The following is a 16,584-nucleotide window of genomic DNA, read 5'->3' on the forward strand; positions in this document are numbered from 1 at the left end:
TCACCTCTGCCTTTGTTGTTTACTACGTGTGCTGCACCAATGTTCAGCCTTCTAGTGGTGGCAAGTTATGTTCAGTCTCAGGTAAACAGAGGTGCAGCAGCCTAACCTGGCGGCACAGATCACCTTGGCTAGATGCTTGTTCAAGAGGAAAGTGTGGCACAAGGCACCATGCCTCACCTCTGTGGCAGTCCACATATCCAAAACCATCAACACAAATGAAGAGAAAGTATGAGCTTTCTTGGGTATGAATTTAATGTAACAATTTCACTTAAGACAATCACCCATTATGCCTAGACCACGTATGCAGAACTTCAAACCAGACTACATCTTAGAACTAGTTCAAATGCCCCACATCAAAACTAGGGCTTACTGAAACAGATTCCAATCATCTTATTTATAGCAGTGATTTGGAGACATCCAGCCCACAGAGCGAAGCATCACAGAAGTTAACACAGAAGCATGTCAAGTAACAAACATCTAGTATTTATTAATAAATTAGTACACTGGAAGGCAATTTTTCCATATCAGAACCTCCCCTCCCCTCAACCTCACCCCATCCCAAGGTAGCAAATGCCATCCTTGTATTATAGTTCTTCAAGCTGAACATATTACAGACTGTTCATTATGGGAGCATAACAGTTGCAAATATAATCAGACCATTCTGGTTTTGCTTTTTTTTTTTTTTTTTTTTTTAATAAAAAGTGAAGTGTGATTTAAGAGACCACTAAGACCAGGTAAGGTCTTCGGAACCTTACCTATTAGCCAACACCTGTATAAAAAAAACCCCAAACAAACAAGAGAGAACTGTAAAAGCATAGCTCAGGAAGTTTTATGATCACAAGGAGAGTGTCACCACCAGGGCTCTCCCTCACCTTCCACAGTTCAGCACCAGTGCTGACTGAGATGATTTATTCAGGGCCTGCTTATCTCTTAAGTTGCAAGGCAAGATACTTCTTGTTGCGTGTGGTACATTCAGTTGCAGGCCAAGTGACTTTGTTATAGTCTTGAAGGCTGGAGGAATTAAGCCATTTATTTTCTTTAAAACATTTCTGCTTTAGCTTAAAGGAGCACAAGTAATCAAGCATTTTATGCATTGTCCAGGTGAAAACCATACAATAAATAACTGTGCTAGTAAAATCTCCGCAAGGAAAATGAACCATACAATAGTACATTTAAAAAAAGTCAGCTCAAGAAAAAAAATAAAAGCTAGTTGCATTAGAGAGTAACAGATGAAACTCAATTCTCATGTTTTCTTATTTTCCACCAAGGAGAAGAGGGGACAAGGGGAAAAAAAGGTTTGTGAAGAGGAAAGCTACTTTGGAATAAGACAGATATGACAAAAGCTAAAATGAGTTAAGAACTATTCCAGATTCAATGTGTAAGTTACACCGGATTTGTGGTCTTTCGTTAATGACATGTTTTAAAGTGCATAAAATGACTGACTGGAATGAAAACAGAAAAATAATTCAGAAGGGGACAGAGGGAACAAAGATTTTAATTCTGAAAGTTAAGCATGAAAGGGGCAATGTTTGCAAACTGCCCCTTCCACAAACGAGAGAGAGACCTTGAAGAAAATACTGGCCATGTATTCTACAAAAAAACAGCCTGCATATTGTCACTCATCTTTAATGAGTGCCAAGCTAGTACTAGCAAGATTCAGAGTGCGTGGTGGCCATTGTCTACAATAGATCGGGAAGATGACTATAGACAGAGTCCAGCAGTGTTTGGCTGGCTTCCTGGCTCTTGACTCCAGCAATTTCAAATAGCCTGTCCAGCTTATCCTCTGCCTGTGGAATCTCTTCAATCACATGGAGCTCCTCAGGAGTTAGGATGTGAAGCATATCGTCAAAGATGGGTTGCAGGTCACAAGGGTCCAACCGCACCTGACGCAACACTGTGTCTTTCTTTTCTGTGAAGGGAAGAAGGGACTGATGGTTAAGGCACCATTTCCTGGAAGAGCATTCTCCCAGACAGGAGACAAACAAACAAATAAATTCACACCTTGGAGACCTCACTCCCCATTCCCTGCCTCTAGGAAGCAGGTCACAACTTGCGAAGAACATGAAAAATGTGGGTGGGTGTTAGTCACAGAAACTAGAGATGGAGAAAGCCTATTGAGTCACCCAATCCAAACCTCTGCCACAGCAGCATGGTTCCCCAGAGCATATTTGCTAATGCTGAATTACAAATATTGAAAATCACAGGGAAAGAAGAGAGGCCAAAAGCCAGGGAGTACTACATTCTGTTGGTTTCAGTCGTTTTAATGGGTCAGATTACTGTGTGTCCTCAAGTGTAGATGATTGGGTTAGGTTCCAATGAGTCATGCTTCAAATTACAAGTTACCTTAAAGGAAGTTGGTTTAAAAAAAAGAAAATGTACGACCTGGAATTCATGCAACAAGGAAGAGGCTCAAGCAAGAAGGTCTCCCTTCCTTGGGATCTCTCAGACATCAGATCTCCTAATACTGACTAGGAAAGAGGCAAGTGTCATGGGAATAATAATAAAAAAAAATCTCCAAGGAAAATCACCATGTTGAAACCTAGTCTGTTTCAAAGACAGCAAATTTAAAATAAATTCAGGTATGACCTGCCAATTCTTGTGGTTTTATAGCCACGTTTTCCTATTTAAAAATCCCCCCCCCCCCCATGTGTTAAAAACCTTTACAAAGGGAAGGAAATTCATTGACTGAATACCCAGGGAATACAGTAAAAATCAACTGTAAAGTTGGACCCGGTGAAACACCAAATAGCGTCAATGGGTATTTTCCTTTAATGGGAATTCGATCAGTAGCCATGAAGACCCTAAAAAGCCATCTCCAATCTGAGAGATCTTAAATGTTATGTATAGCAATAGTAGACAAAATTTGACAGAAGAGTGATTTTTAGGTTGAGTGTCCCTTTAAAGCACTTTGTCCTTTCTACTCAGGTCTTTATACCATGTCTACAAGAAAGGTATCTGGTACCTGAATCCCCATATCAAGTGCCTATACTGTCAACTCATAATAGTCTCTCCAATTGATATTCAAATTGTATTTATTCTAGTGACAACATACTCCCAATAACTCACTGATTTCTTCTCCACATATCCTGGCTTCCTAGTTTTACTGGATGCAGCAAAGAAGCAGTAACCCTTCCTATGGTCAGACATTAGCACTTTCCACCTTTTATATTGTTCTGAAAACACATTTAAACATGCAGACTAGCATGCTGACTTGGGTACCTTTGGTAATAAAAGAGCCTGTTCGGCTGAGTGGAGAGGAGCTGCTGGAAGTCGAATCACAGCGCAGAAGAGGTTCAGATTCATCGACAAAGAAGCCCTTGTTCTTCTCGCAAGGAGACTGTTCCACGGGGAGGATGGTGGCATCAGGAAGTTTCAGATTTGGACTGGCAACGGGACCGAGTGGGCCAGGGCTCACTGGAAGGGCCAGTTTGTCAGGTTCTAGCTGTGAAGACAAAAGTTGATTATGATTTGTTACGCAAAACCTAAAGCAAAGTTCATATTCAGAACCATTTGCATCTCAACTTACCAAACAGGGACAGAGGCCAGGACATTAATATTGTAACTTTATAGGTAGACTCTAGCCCCTTCTCAGTGGAATTTAGAGTAAACACGTAATAGCTCTACCTTTTAACACGGTTCACAATATTCTGATTGACTTCTCCACAAGGAAAACTGAAAGTGCCTAACATGAATGGCCTGTTCTCAAAGGAATTTCTCTCCCTACATCCTACTGTCCCAGTAAATAGGGAACAAAGCAGAGAGTTCAAAATGATGGGGTCTAAATTAGCTGTTACCACTCAAGTAAGAGCTCTTGGAGTCACTGTGGATAGTTCTCTGAAAACATCCACTCAATGTGCAGCGGCAGTCAAAAAAGCTAACAATATTTGGAACCATTAGGAAAGGGATAGATAAGACAGACAATATCATACTACTACTATATAAATCCATGGTACCCCCACACCTTAAATACTGCATCCAGTTCTAGTCAACCCATCTCCAGAAAGATATATTAGAATTGGAAAGGTACAGAGAAGGGCAACAAAAATGAGTAGGGATATGGAACAGCTTCTGTATGAGGAGAGATAAAAAGACCGGGATTTTTCAGCTTGGAAAAGAGAGGACTAACGGGGGATATGACAGAGGTCTATAAAATGATGGTGTGGAAAAAACGAGTAAGGAAGTGTTATTTACTACTTCACATAACACAAGAACCAGGGGTCACCCAATAAAATTAATAAGCAGCAGATATAAAACAAACAAAAGGAAGTACTTCACACAATGCACAGTTAACGTGGAACTCGTCGTTAGGGGATGTTGTGAAGGCCAAAACTATAATGAGGTTAAAAAAAAATTAGATAAGTTCATGGACGATAGGTCCATCAATGGCTATTAGCCAAGACGGTCAGAGATGCAACCCCACGTCCTAAGTGTCCCTAGCCTCTGTTTGCCAGAAGCTAGGAATGGGCGACAGGAGATGGATCACTTGATGATTGCCTGTTCTGTTCATTCGCCCTGGGGCACCTGACATTAGCCACTGTCGGAAGACAGGATACTGGGCTAGATGAACCATTGGTCTGACCCAGTATTGCCGTTCTTATGTGGTGGAAAACCATTACCAGTATTTGGTGTACTTACATGTGTGTCCCAGAGCGTGTCCAAGTCCAAGTACTTGTGTTAAAAGCCATTAAAAATATACTGGCCATTTAGTATCCCATATACATATTCAAAGGTGAGTCACTATAGCTTATCTTCATGTTCTTTTCATTCCTTTGCATGGTTAACGGAAAGAGAGAGAGAAAAGCCCAAGATGGCTTGCTGATACCAAGAGTCAGGATTCCACAGCTCCAAAGTAAACATACAGGCCCCAGTTTCTCACTATGGCTAAGCTGTGCTGATGTACTGGAGAGCAGCAGCTGCAGGGAGCAGGTTGCAGCTCCCCCATTCAGGGCCAACCAGCTCTGGTCAGAGGCTCCATGTACCACAATAGTGGGTTCAGGAATAGCTGAGCTCAATTCTGCCACACTCCCTCATACCCCAACCCACCGCGTCTTCTTATGGCAGGTTTGGAAGGGACTTGTGTAGGAGCTGGTGCTATTGCCAGCACAAATTCCCACTAACTGGGGGGAATTATTCACTGGAAACCACTGGCCACTTAGTGTTGCATAGCAGAATGGAGACCCACAGCTATACCTCTATGACCACAGAGCACTCAATGGGGTTGCACAAGTGTAACTTAATGGAACACCCTGAACAGTTCTGTTGCTGACGCACCAGACGAGAATCTAGCTCCCGCTCCTAGAGCTGAAGATATTTTCATTAAATGAAGTGCAATTTTCAGCTACTTTTCAGAGTTAATCACATTTTAAATTAGTCATTTATTTGGCCAAACTGTGTCTCCTCCCCAAAAATACATACAACTGCTCTAAAAGTTACACTGTATTTAACTCCACTATGGGCTTACTCACAGATCTTAAAGCCAGAAGGGACCATTAAATGATCAACCGTCTGACCTCCTTTGGAGCACAGGCCATTAAAATTCCACCCAGTTATCTCTCTTATTGAGCACAATAACTTGTGTTTGGCTAAGGCGTATCTTCCAGAAAGACATCCAGCCTTGGTCCGAAGACATCAACCTACTTCTGTGGGTAGGTCATTCCAATGGTTAATCAACCTGAGTGTGCTTATTTCTAATTTGAATGTCTACTTCCAGTCATCAGTTCTTGTTATGCCATTCTCTGCTAGATTAAAGAGGCCTTGAGTAACCAGTATTTTCTCCCTGTAAAGATGCTTATACACTAATCAAATCACTTCTCAATCTTTTTCATAAGCTAAATATATTGAGCTCCTGACATCACACTGGAAAGCATTTTATCCAGTCCTCAAATAATTTGTGTAGCTCTTTTTTTGCATGCTCTCCAATTTATCAACATCCTTTTTAGATGTGGACACCAGAACTGTACGCAGCATTTCTGGACTCCCATTTTCCTTCATCTAAACCTATAGGTATTGAGAGTGAGATTTAGGCAACAGCACTGTTGAGAACCAGAATATCCCAGGAAGGACTAGGACAGTTCATACTCAGTTCTTTTGGTCCCAAGTCCCATATCTTGACTCATTTCACTTGGTAGCAGAAAGTCCAATTTCCAGATGGAGCCAGTTTTATTTAACTTGCGCACACAAATAGAGAATAGGGAGCATAATACCACATGCAAGGCAATTTATATTCCATGGACTAGCTAGATACACAAGCAATGAAGCCCATTTAACTATTCCACTAGATAAATAATAAAGGCTCAAGGTATAGATTTAGAATCATATTAAGGCAACTTCTTAGCATTGGTAGCCCAATAGCATTTCATAGCCACACCCGAACCCCACTCTCTAGTATACAAAGGAAGTATGGAACAATGTTCGCATGCTGTCAGATTGTTTAACGCAGCCCAGCTCTGCTAGGCATTTTAGGTGTTGTATTAGAAGAAGGAAGCTTGCTCCACTCAGACCTCTGCATATGCTGGAAATGGTAAAAGGTTTCTGGTATTAGCTCTGCAGACTGACCCCCTAAGACATATGACAACTGCAGTCACTCCCTCACATTCATACAAATGTCTTATGCACCTAACAAAGAGGTACTTGTACACACTGTGCGGTTCTCAGGAACTCTGCACTGATCTTTAGTACTGTGATTCACATGAATGTAATTCCACATTCTGCGTGTGCAAAGCATTTACCGCCTACAAACGTCCATTGAGCCGCCCACCTCACTTCCATCAATTCATGAAATTAACTTTCAGTCCTGTTCCACTGTAATAAAAGGACTTCTTTCAGCAGGAGACAGGGGATTGTTCTACTTCAACATGTTTTGCAATATATTTACAGTGGTGATTGATTAAATCTTGTGAACAAATCGTGCAGAATCATGCAGGGCATTTTAATGGAGAGTACAAAATTGTGTGTTTGGTTTTTTTTTTTTAGACTACTGTTCTTTACCAGCATTCTTTTTCTCAGTTGAGAATTGGTCTAGTAAACCTGGATGTTTCCAACACAGCATCCTACAGGATAGGGATTTTACCTTTAAAAATAATTTGACAGTGGGGCTAACTCTTCCAAAACATGCAATTTGCCTGCTCAATACCCAGGTGCAAGCCTATTTTTACCCACAAGAGAGGTCTGAAGAACAAGGGGCATGAAGAGACAAGACTGAAAGGATCAGAGATGTTGAAAACTTAATGCCTCCTAACACTAAACACCAAATAAATCACAAACAGCTGCTAAAGCATTCATGAAAGGGTGGTTTTCTAGAATGTAAAAATCCTCAGAGCCTGACCTGTTCTGAACACACTGTTTACTTAATAAGCGAAGTACACAGGATTCTGGGATGTGTAGTTAATGTTTAAACAGTGAGGGATAGAAAGCAGAGTGGAGTGACAGTGTTTAGGAGGAGAGTAAAACACTGCTTTGGAGAACTATTAATAGACTGAGTAACTTGCATGAACCTGCTTGCAATATTTATTTTTAAAGCACTAGTCTAGAAAGGTGCTGTCCACTTCCTGACCTAAGCTGGGTTCATGGTGTTGCATCCAGCTGAGCACTGCCCCATGGGTAGCTATGTTTCAGAAGCTGGAAAAACAATTCCCGTATACAGTTTATCCAGCACCATGGGCTCCCTGGAGAGTGAACACACTCCTAGAATCTGTGCCCAACTGATCATAAATAGTCTCCTGGGTAAGGTTTCAGAGTAGCAGCCGTGTTAGTCTGTATTCGCAAAAAGAAAAGGAGTACTTGTGGCACCTTAGAGACTAACCAATTTACTTGAGCATAACCTTTCATGAGCAACAGCTCACTTCATCGGATGCATAAAGTGGAAAGTACAGGGAGGAGATTTTATATACACACAGACCATGAAAAAATATACATTGTAAGGAGAGTGATCACTTAAGATGAGCTATTACCAGCAGGAGAGTGGGGTGGGGGGAGAGAAAACACTGGTCTGGGATTCTGGAGATCTAGATTCTATTCCCAGCCTTCCTGCGCAACCCTGGCCAAGACAGCTTCTATGCCTGGGCTACCCCATTTGTGGAAAAAAGGGGGACAATACAACCTACTCACAATTGGTTAGAGTTTATGGATGCTTAGACAGAAGGTACTATGGAACTCCTCTGTTTTCTCATTCCCTTTTACCATTCTACAGGGGAGCCTCACATTAGTTATTGTAGTAAGAGTCTAATGATGATAGAAGCAAATATCTGTAAAGCGCAGAGGAGGCAAACGAGCTCTCTCACTACACTGGGAATCACCATGTCTAATCAGAGAGGCATTCGCTACCACTGACCCGCAGTTACCTCACTAAAGCAGTTACACATTTGGTTTTCACACTGAAACCAACTAATGGCTTTGACGAATCAGTTACCCTCTGCAACGAAACAGGATTAAATCGCACCAATTTTTCTAAGTTACTGCAGCTAGTTTTTTGCAATGTAAAACTTCTATCTTCCACTTTTCTGCTATTCCAGGCTCTTTAACTTCCAGGCTCCAAGGACTTGAGTGACTGCACTTCCCGCTATGTCTGTTCAGTCCCTAAACGTTGTGGCAATGGGAACTGGCACCAAGGCAAAACAGATAGCTTCAAGCTTGCTGCCCCAGACACGATGGATTAGTTCCTAGCTGGGAACAGAGAGGCAACAATTTTTAAAAAGCCCTAGAAGGCACTTAAAATGGCCTGCTGAAATACACAGGACTTGTTTCCTAAAGACAGCTGTGAGGACCTTCAGCCAAAAACCATCTGCTGACAGCATCCCTACAGCCTGTATTTTTACAGCTGGTTCTTTATTTTGGCTGAAAATGTTTGCATTGGCTTTATTACACTGTAGTACTAGATCATCTTCACAATAACTTATCAGCCAGCTGAACTGATCTTTATGTATAAACATCCGTGAATAATATGAATGTACTTATGCTCATTCATTTATAGCCCCTTCTAGAGCACTCATCATGGTACCTGGGCGACTCAGCCAGCAGCGTCTGAAGTTCAGTGATCTTAAATATAGAGGGAAGACCAACCTATGCCTGAACCACCTCGAAGGTGAACTGTAAAACCAGAGGAGAAACACTGAGCCCTGTACCTGAACATCCTTGCCCTCTCCTCCCACCTACCTCCATCGGGCAACATTCAGATGAAACTGTCAATTCTTTCCCATTCGTGATGACTGCCAGCTCTTCCTGGTTTATTAATGGTATCCCAGAATTTATCATATTGTTGGATCATATTAAAGAAGTTCTGTACTAAAATCACAAATGAGTTTGATTCCTCATAGTTTAAATTCCTGGGTATTACTAATTAAGAGGTCCCTTGGTTTTGGATACTGTTTCTTTCCCTCTGTGTGAAACTTGCAAGCTGTTAATTGTGTTAGTACATTCTAAGACAGTCTGTTCTCAAAGCAATTCTTTGTAATAACAACTACTCACACAGAGACTCAAAACAATACTCTGTAACAACAGAAACAGCACCCAGAGACTCCCCGCCCTTTTGTTGTATTCATCTCGCTTTGTTAACAATTGTGATTAAAATAGAGATAGAGAATGTATGTGGATGGATGCTTGGTGTGGATAATAACTGAATGATCAGGGAGGTGCCAGCCTAAGAATCCAGTGTCCATCAGCTGAAGAAGGCGTCAAGTGGAAATAACCAAAGGACTCCTGGAGGGCAGACTGGAATCCACCCAACCGCCTCAAGAATGGGAGAACTGAAGAACAAGATAACATCTGGTAGCATGGAGACGTCAGGAATGTGCCATCTGCTGATTGATTCAGCAACAGCATGATGAAGCAATTCCCATAGACTGGCATAGGAAGAAATGCCTATAAAAATGGACTCTAGAAAGTGAGAACTTTGGGGTCTGATTCTGCAAACCAACTTCCAGGAGCATCAGATGAGCATCTGACAAGGCCCTGCTCCCTCCTCGTGTCCAGGCCACCTGGCCAGTGGCTTGGCATGAGAAACTCTAAGGCTGGTAACTATGATAACCTTGCAGAACGTGTGTGTGTGTGAATAAATATGAAATTGAATGGAATGTTATAGCTATAACTAACTGCTTACTATAATTCTTTCTGTATTCATAATAAATGTGGCATTTTGCCTTTTCCCCTTTAATAAGAGCCTGCTGGTTTTTATTTTATTGGTATAACAATATTGGCACATCACCGGTGTCTCCAGAGTTACAGAAGACTTAGATTTGCTAGGTGGGGAATTTAGCAAATGGTGCTGGACTTCTACTCATTTTAACTTTGCATCACCCCTTTGGATTATTCCTTAAATTTAGCAATAGCTTTTAGAAGCACATGGTGGGACAGACAAATTCACCCGACAAGTGCAAGAAAAACTACTACTTCAGGGCTCTTAACTCTAGCTAGAAAGATTATCCAGTCCATCTCATGCAATGAACCTTTCAGTTTTCTGTGCATGTCAGCAAACTGCCACGGTCTCTTACATCAAGGGTAATTCTATGACAGCCAGGCCCATATGACTCACTGAATACCTTAACTTATAGAAATGGAGGGCTCTGGAAGTTAAGAAAAACACTGGGCTCAGCTAAATTCAATTCACATTTGTACAAAGCGGCAATTCATACTGGGATGTCTGAGGACTCAAGTGACCTCAAACGTGCATTTGCAGCCCCCTCATGGAAGGGAACAGTCAAGGAACACGTTTCGACACAATAGCTGTTTGGATTTTTGCCCCTAAAAGACATGTGTTGCACTCCCCGCATTCCCTCGGCGGGAGTCTTCTTGTGGGTGCTTCGTTAAGGAACGCATCAAGATTCTTTCTGCTGTCTCTTCACCTTACAGAGACCTTCAGACAGCATAATGGGTTTAAAATTTACATGCAGCTCATGAACAAGCGCTAACAGATGAATCTGGCTCACTGGAATCAGAACAGCACTTGCATTGTTTTTGTTATTAAACTACAATGAGGGAAATTAAATGTTGGGACCTGATGATTAAGAAGAAGCCTGATAGCAAGTTTTAATTAAACAGTGCATTATACTGGCTAATTGCCTAATGCCAATGAAGAAACAGCTACCTGTAGTTTGGTTAAGCAAAAGTTTTCTTGCCTAACACACACAACTGTAATTTTCCTGGCCAAATTTAGCAGCTGGCTCTAGTCAACGGAGAAAATCTTAGAGACTGAGACTTTGCGGTCATTGGGTCAGGTGACAGCGCAGATTTCACTGCATAAGAGAGGAGGGATTTACATTTAGGATGGGGTTGCTGTTTTCCTGCTTCCTTGCGGAGGGATAGCTCAGTGGTTTGAGCATTGGCCTGCTAAAAACCCAGGGTTGTGAGTTCAATCCTTGAGGGGGCCATTTAGTGATCTGGGGGCAAACATTGGGGATTGGTTTGGACTAGATGACCTCCTGAGATCCCTTCCAACCCTGATATTCTATTCTATGATTCCCTCACCACTAAGATTCCACAGCCCCAGAGGAGGGGATGACCTGAATGAAACTGATAAGAGCCCAGTCAGTTCCAAGCTGTGAGGGAGGACATACTCTGCACACAGTACAGCAGAGGAGACATGCCTCAGCAGGCGCTCACTGCAAGCAGGCATGATCTTACCGGAAGGAACAGAAGGCACAGCAGGTGGGAGGAACAAGACACTGCAGTGCCAGCCAGACTGCAATTAATAATCTCTCAAAGCACTTAACTCCCATTAAACCTAATAAGCCCTCCATGCACACGAGGAAGATACACCCCAATAAATGGTGTACATGTTCAACTGATTTGCACCAGATTTGGTCTATTTTACAATCAGCCCTCTAAATTAAAGTTTCCAGATTATCTGCACCAGTGGGGGTCACAATGTCCACAGCTTAGCAGTTTTGATCACTGCTTGGGGCACAGGGGGTGGGAGTGTACATTGGATTAAGTTCCCGTACAGAATTTCAAAGGAGGAAGACATTTATATTGCGATTCTCTTCCGAACCCTCTTCAGAGCTCCAAGCTCATTTTTATCAACAGAGGAACTTCACGCCACTCCTCCAAGCTACAGTGTTAAAAGTTTATTAAGGGGAGGGATTTTAATTCTGAAAGGTCTTTTTCATTCAAAGTCAGTTAACTGCTACCATTAACTGGACAGCCAGCCAAAAGGGAGACTTCTGCTGTGTCTATTGAAAGACGAACAATTTGCTTCTTCCTCTTACCACTCTTCCATAATTTTCCTGGTTTGAAATAAAAGACTGGCCATTTTGAAAAAAATTTAAAAAGTGCCAGGAAGACTCATACAAAATCTTCACACCCCTCTCCTGCACATAAGAGCCAGAGAGATGACAGAGACTGTGCGCAATGCCAAACACCCTCGCTCTTAGTTCTCCAGCTCAACACCCTCATCCCTCAAAAAGAGCCATTTAAAAATCCACGTTTTCCCCACCTCTGATTTCTGGATGCGTTCAGTCTGTGTGGCTACTGTTGAAATGTTAAGCTCTTTGGGGCAAGGGCTGTATTTGTGCCCTGTACAATGCCAAGAACATTGTTAACACCAATAGTGCAGTTTATTGGGCTATGTCTTCCTGAAGTGTGCATGCAGGACTCAGTTTTAATGGTATTAAGTTTAACAGGGTGCCAGCCATGATTAACAGTGTTTGTTCCAATACTTGGTCACTAGTGTAGACTAGACACACCATGGTTCTCACACCGAATTAGGGATTGTCATTATAGTACAGGTCAAAATCTTGGGGGTTTGTCTACATTGAAAATATAATCAAAACCAGGGCAGCTGGTTACAATACTTCTTGTATCCTGATAGCCTTGAACTTTCCAAAGATTTTGTAAGACGACTACATGGGCACTACAGGTGTTAACCACAGTAACCAGTGTAGATCCAGAGCCGGATTAGTTTGAGATCTAGGCTCTAAGCCCTGGTCTACACTAGGACTTTAGGTCGAATTTAGCAGCGTTAAATCGATGTAAACCTGAACCCATCCACACGATGAAGCCCTTTATTTCGACTTAAAGGGCTCTTAAAATCGATTTCCTTACTCCACCCCTGACAAGTGGATTAGCACTTAAATCGGTCTTGCCGGCTCGAATTTGGGGTACTGTGGACACAATTCGACGGTATTGGCCTCCGGGAGCTATCCCAGAGTGCTCCACTGTAACCGCTCTGGACAGCACTCTCAACTCAGATGCACTGGCCAGGTAGACAGGAAAAGAACTGCGAACTTTTGAATCTCATTTCCTGTTTGGCCGGCATGGCAAGCTGCAGGTGACCATGCAGAGCTCATCAGCAGAGGTGACCATGATGGAGTCCCAGAATCGCAAAAGAGCTCCAGCATGGACCGAACGGGAGGGATGTGATCGCTGTTTGGGGAGAGGAATCCGTGCTATCAGAACTCCATTCCAGTTTTCGAAATGCCAAAACCTTTGTCAAAATCTCCCAGGGCATGAAGGACAGAGGCCATAACAGGGACGCGAAGCAGTGCCGTGTGAAACTGAAGGCGCTGAGGCAAGCTACCAGAAAGGCGAACGGCCGCTCCGGGTCAGAGCCCCAAACATGCCGCTTCTATGATGAGCTGCATGCCATTTTAGGGGGTTCAGCCACCACTACCCCAGCCGTGTTGTTTGACTCCTTCAATGGAGATGGAGGCAACACGGAAGCAGGTTTTGGGGACGAAGAAGATGATGATGAGGTTGTAGATAGCTCACAGCAAGCAAGCGGAGAAACCGGTTTTCCCGACAGCCAGGAACTGTTTCTCACCCTGGACCTGGAGCCAGTACCCCCTGAACCAACCCAAGGCTGCTTCCTGGACCCGGCAGGCAGAGAAGGGACCTCCGGTGAATGTACCTTTTAAAATACTATACATGGTTTAAAAGCAAGCATGTGAAAGGATTACTTTGCCCTGGCATTCACGGCTCTCCTGGATGTACTCCCAAAGCCTTTGCAAAAGGTTTCTGGGGAGGGCAGCCTTATTGCATCCTTCATGGTAGGACACTTTACCACTCCAGGCCAGTAACACGTACTCGGGAATCATTGTACAACAAAGCATTGCAGTGTATGTTTGCTGGCGTTCAAACATCCGTTCTTTATCTCTCCATGTTATCCTCAGGAGAGTGAGATATAATTCATGGTCACCTGGTTGAAATAGAGTGCTTTTCTTCAGGGGACACTCAGAGGAGCCCGTTCCTGCTGGGCTGTTTGCCTGTGGCTAAACAGAAATGTTCCCCGCTGTTAGCCACGCGAAGAGGGGAGGGTTGAGGGGGTAGCCACGCGGTGGAGGGAGGCAAAATGCGACCTTTTAACGAAAGCACATGTGCTATGTATGTAATGTTAACAGCAAGGTTTACCCTGAAAGAGTGTAGCCACTGTTTTATAAAATGTGTCTTTTTAAATACCGCTGTCCCTTTTTTTTTTCCTCCACCAGCTGCATGTGTTTCAATGATCACAGGATCTTCTCCTTCCCAGAGAGTGAAGATTAGAAAGAAAAAAAAAAAAACACACTCAAGATGAAATGTTCTCCGAGCTCATGCTGTCCTCCCACACTGACAGAGCACAGACGAATGCGTGGAGGCAAATAATGTCAGAGTGCAGGAAAGCACAAAATGACCGGGAGGAGAGGTGGCGGGCTGAAGAGAGGGCTGAAGCTCAAATGTGGCGGCAGCGTAATGAGAGGAGGCAGGATTCAATGCTGAGGCTGCTGAAGGACCAAACCAGTATGCTTCAGTGTATGGTTGAGCTGCAGTAAAGGCAGCTGGAGCACAGACTGCCACTACAGGCCCTGTGTAACCAACCACCCTCCTCCCCAAGTTCCATAGCCTCCTCACCCAGACGCCCAAGAACGCGGTGGGGGGGCCACCGGCCAACCAGCCACTCCGCCACAGAGGATTGCCCCAAAAAAAGAAGGCTGGCATTCAATAAATTTTAAAGTTGTAAACTTCTAAAGTGCTGTGTGGCATTTTCCTTCCCTCCTCCACCACCCCTCCTGGGCTACCTTGGTAGTCATCCCCCTATTTGTGTGATGAATGAATAAAGAATGCATGAATGTGAAGCAACAATGACTTTATTGCCTCTGCAAGCAGTGATCGAAGGGAGGAGGGGAGGGTGGCTAGCATACAGGGAAGTAGAGTGAATCAAGGGGCGGGGGGTTTCATCAAGGAGAAACAAACAGAACTTTCACACCGTAGCCTGGCCAGTCATGAAACTGGTTTTCAAAGCTTCTCTGATGCGTACCGCGCCCTCCTGTGCTCTTCTAACCGCCCTGGTGTCTGGCTGCGCGTAACCAGCAGCCAGACGATTTGCCTCAACCTCCCACCCCGCCATAAACGTCTCCCTCTTACTCTCACAGATATTGTGGAGCACACAGCAAGCAGTAATAACCATGGGAATATTGGTTTCGCTGAGGTCTAAGCGAGTCAGTAAACTGCGCCAGCGCGCCTTTAAACGTCCAAATGCACATTCTACCACCATTCTGCACTTGCTCAGCCTGTAGTTGAACAGCTCCTGACTACTGTCCAGGCTGCCTGTGTACGGCTTCATGAGCCATGGCATTAAGGGGTAGGCTGGGTCCCCAAGGATACATATAGGCATTTCAACATCCCCAACAGTTATTTTCTGGTCTGGGAATAAAGTCCCTTCCTGCAGCTTTTGAAACAGACCAGAATTCCTGAAGATGCGAGCATCATGTACCTTTCCCGGCCATCCCACGTTGATGTTGGTGAAACATCCCTTGTGATCCACCAGAGCTTGCAGCACTATTGAAAAGTACCCCTTGTGGTTTATGTACTCGGCAGCTTGGTGCTCCGGTGCCAAGATAGGGATATGGGTTCCATCTATGGCCCCACCACAGTTAGGGAATCCCATTGCAGCAAAGCCATCCACTATGACCTGCACATTTCCCAGGGTCACTACCCTTGATATCAGCAGATCTTTGATTGCGTGGGCTACTTGCATCACAGCAGCCCCCACAGTAGATTTGCCCACTCCAAATTGATTCCCAACTGACCGGTAGCTGTCTGGCGTTGCAAGCTTCCACAGGGCTATCGCCACTCGCTTCTCAACTGTGAGGGCTGCTCTCATCTTGGTATTCATGCGCTTCAGGGCAGGGGAAAGCAAGTCACGAAGTTCCATGTAAGTGCCCTCACGCATGCGAAAGTTTCGCAGCCACTGGGAATCGTCCCAGACCTGCAACACTATGCGGTCCCACCAGTCTGTGCTTTTTTCCCGAGCCCAGAATCGGCGTTCCACAGCATGAACCTGCCCCATTAGCACCATGATGCATGCATTGGCAGGGCCCATGCTTCCAGAGAAATCTGTGTCCATGTCCTGATCACTCACGTGACCGCGCTGATGTCGCCTCCTCGCCCGGTATCGCTTTGCCAGGTTCTGGTGCTGCATATACTGCTGGATAATGCGTGTGGTGTTTAATGTGCTCCTAATTGCCAAAGTGAGCTGAGCGGCCTCCATGCTTGCCTTGGTATGGCGTCCGCACAAAAAAAAGGCGCGGAACGACTGTCTGCCTTTGTTTTCACGGAGGGAGCGAGGGAAGGGGGGCCTGACCATATGTACCCAGAACCACCCACGACAATGTTTTAGCC

The 16,584-nt window shown here is 44.0% G+C and overlaps 1 protein-coding gene across 1 annotated transcript in view; it reads right to left on the bottom strand.

Annotated features, from left to right (window-relative positions):
• Window positions 1–462: 462 nt before the first annotated feature.
• The window catches only part of TNFRSF21 (TNF receptor superfamily member 21), a 68,928-nt gene continuing 52,806 nt past the window's right edge, over window positions 463–16,584 (bottom strand). Inside the window, exons 5-6 of the mRNA XM_048845675.2 lie at window positions 3,220–3,442; window positions 463–1,909 (exon numbers count right to left, since the gene is read on the bottom strand). Coding sequence (XP_048701632.1) covers window positions 1,680–1,909; window positions 3,220–3,442 — 453 coding nt within the window. The 3' untranslated portion in view covers window positions 463–1,679. The remainder of the gene's footprint in view (window positions 1,910–3,219; window positions 3,443–16,584) is intronic.

This window comes from Caretta caretta, chromosome 3 (assembly GCF_965140235.1).
Source record: "Caretta caretta isolate rCarCar2 chromosome 3, rCarCar1.hap1, whole genome shotgun sequence".
Taxonomy (NCBI): Eukaryota; Metazoa; Chordata; order Testudines; family Cheloniidae; genus Caretta; species Caretta caretta.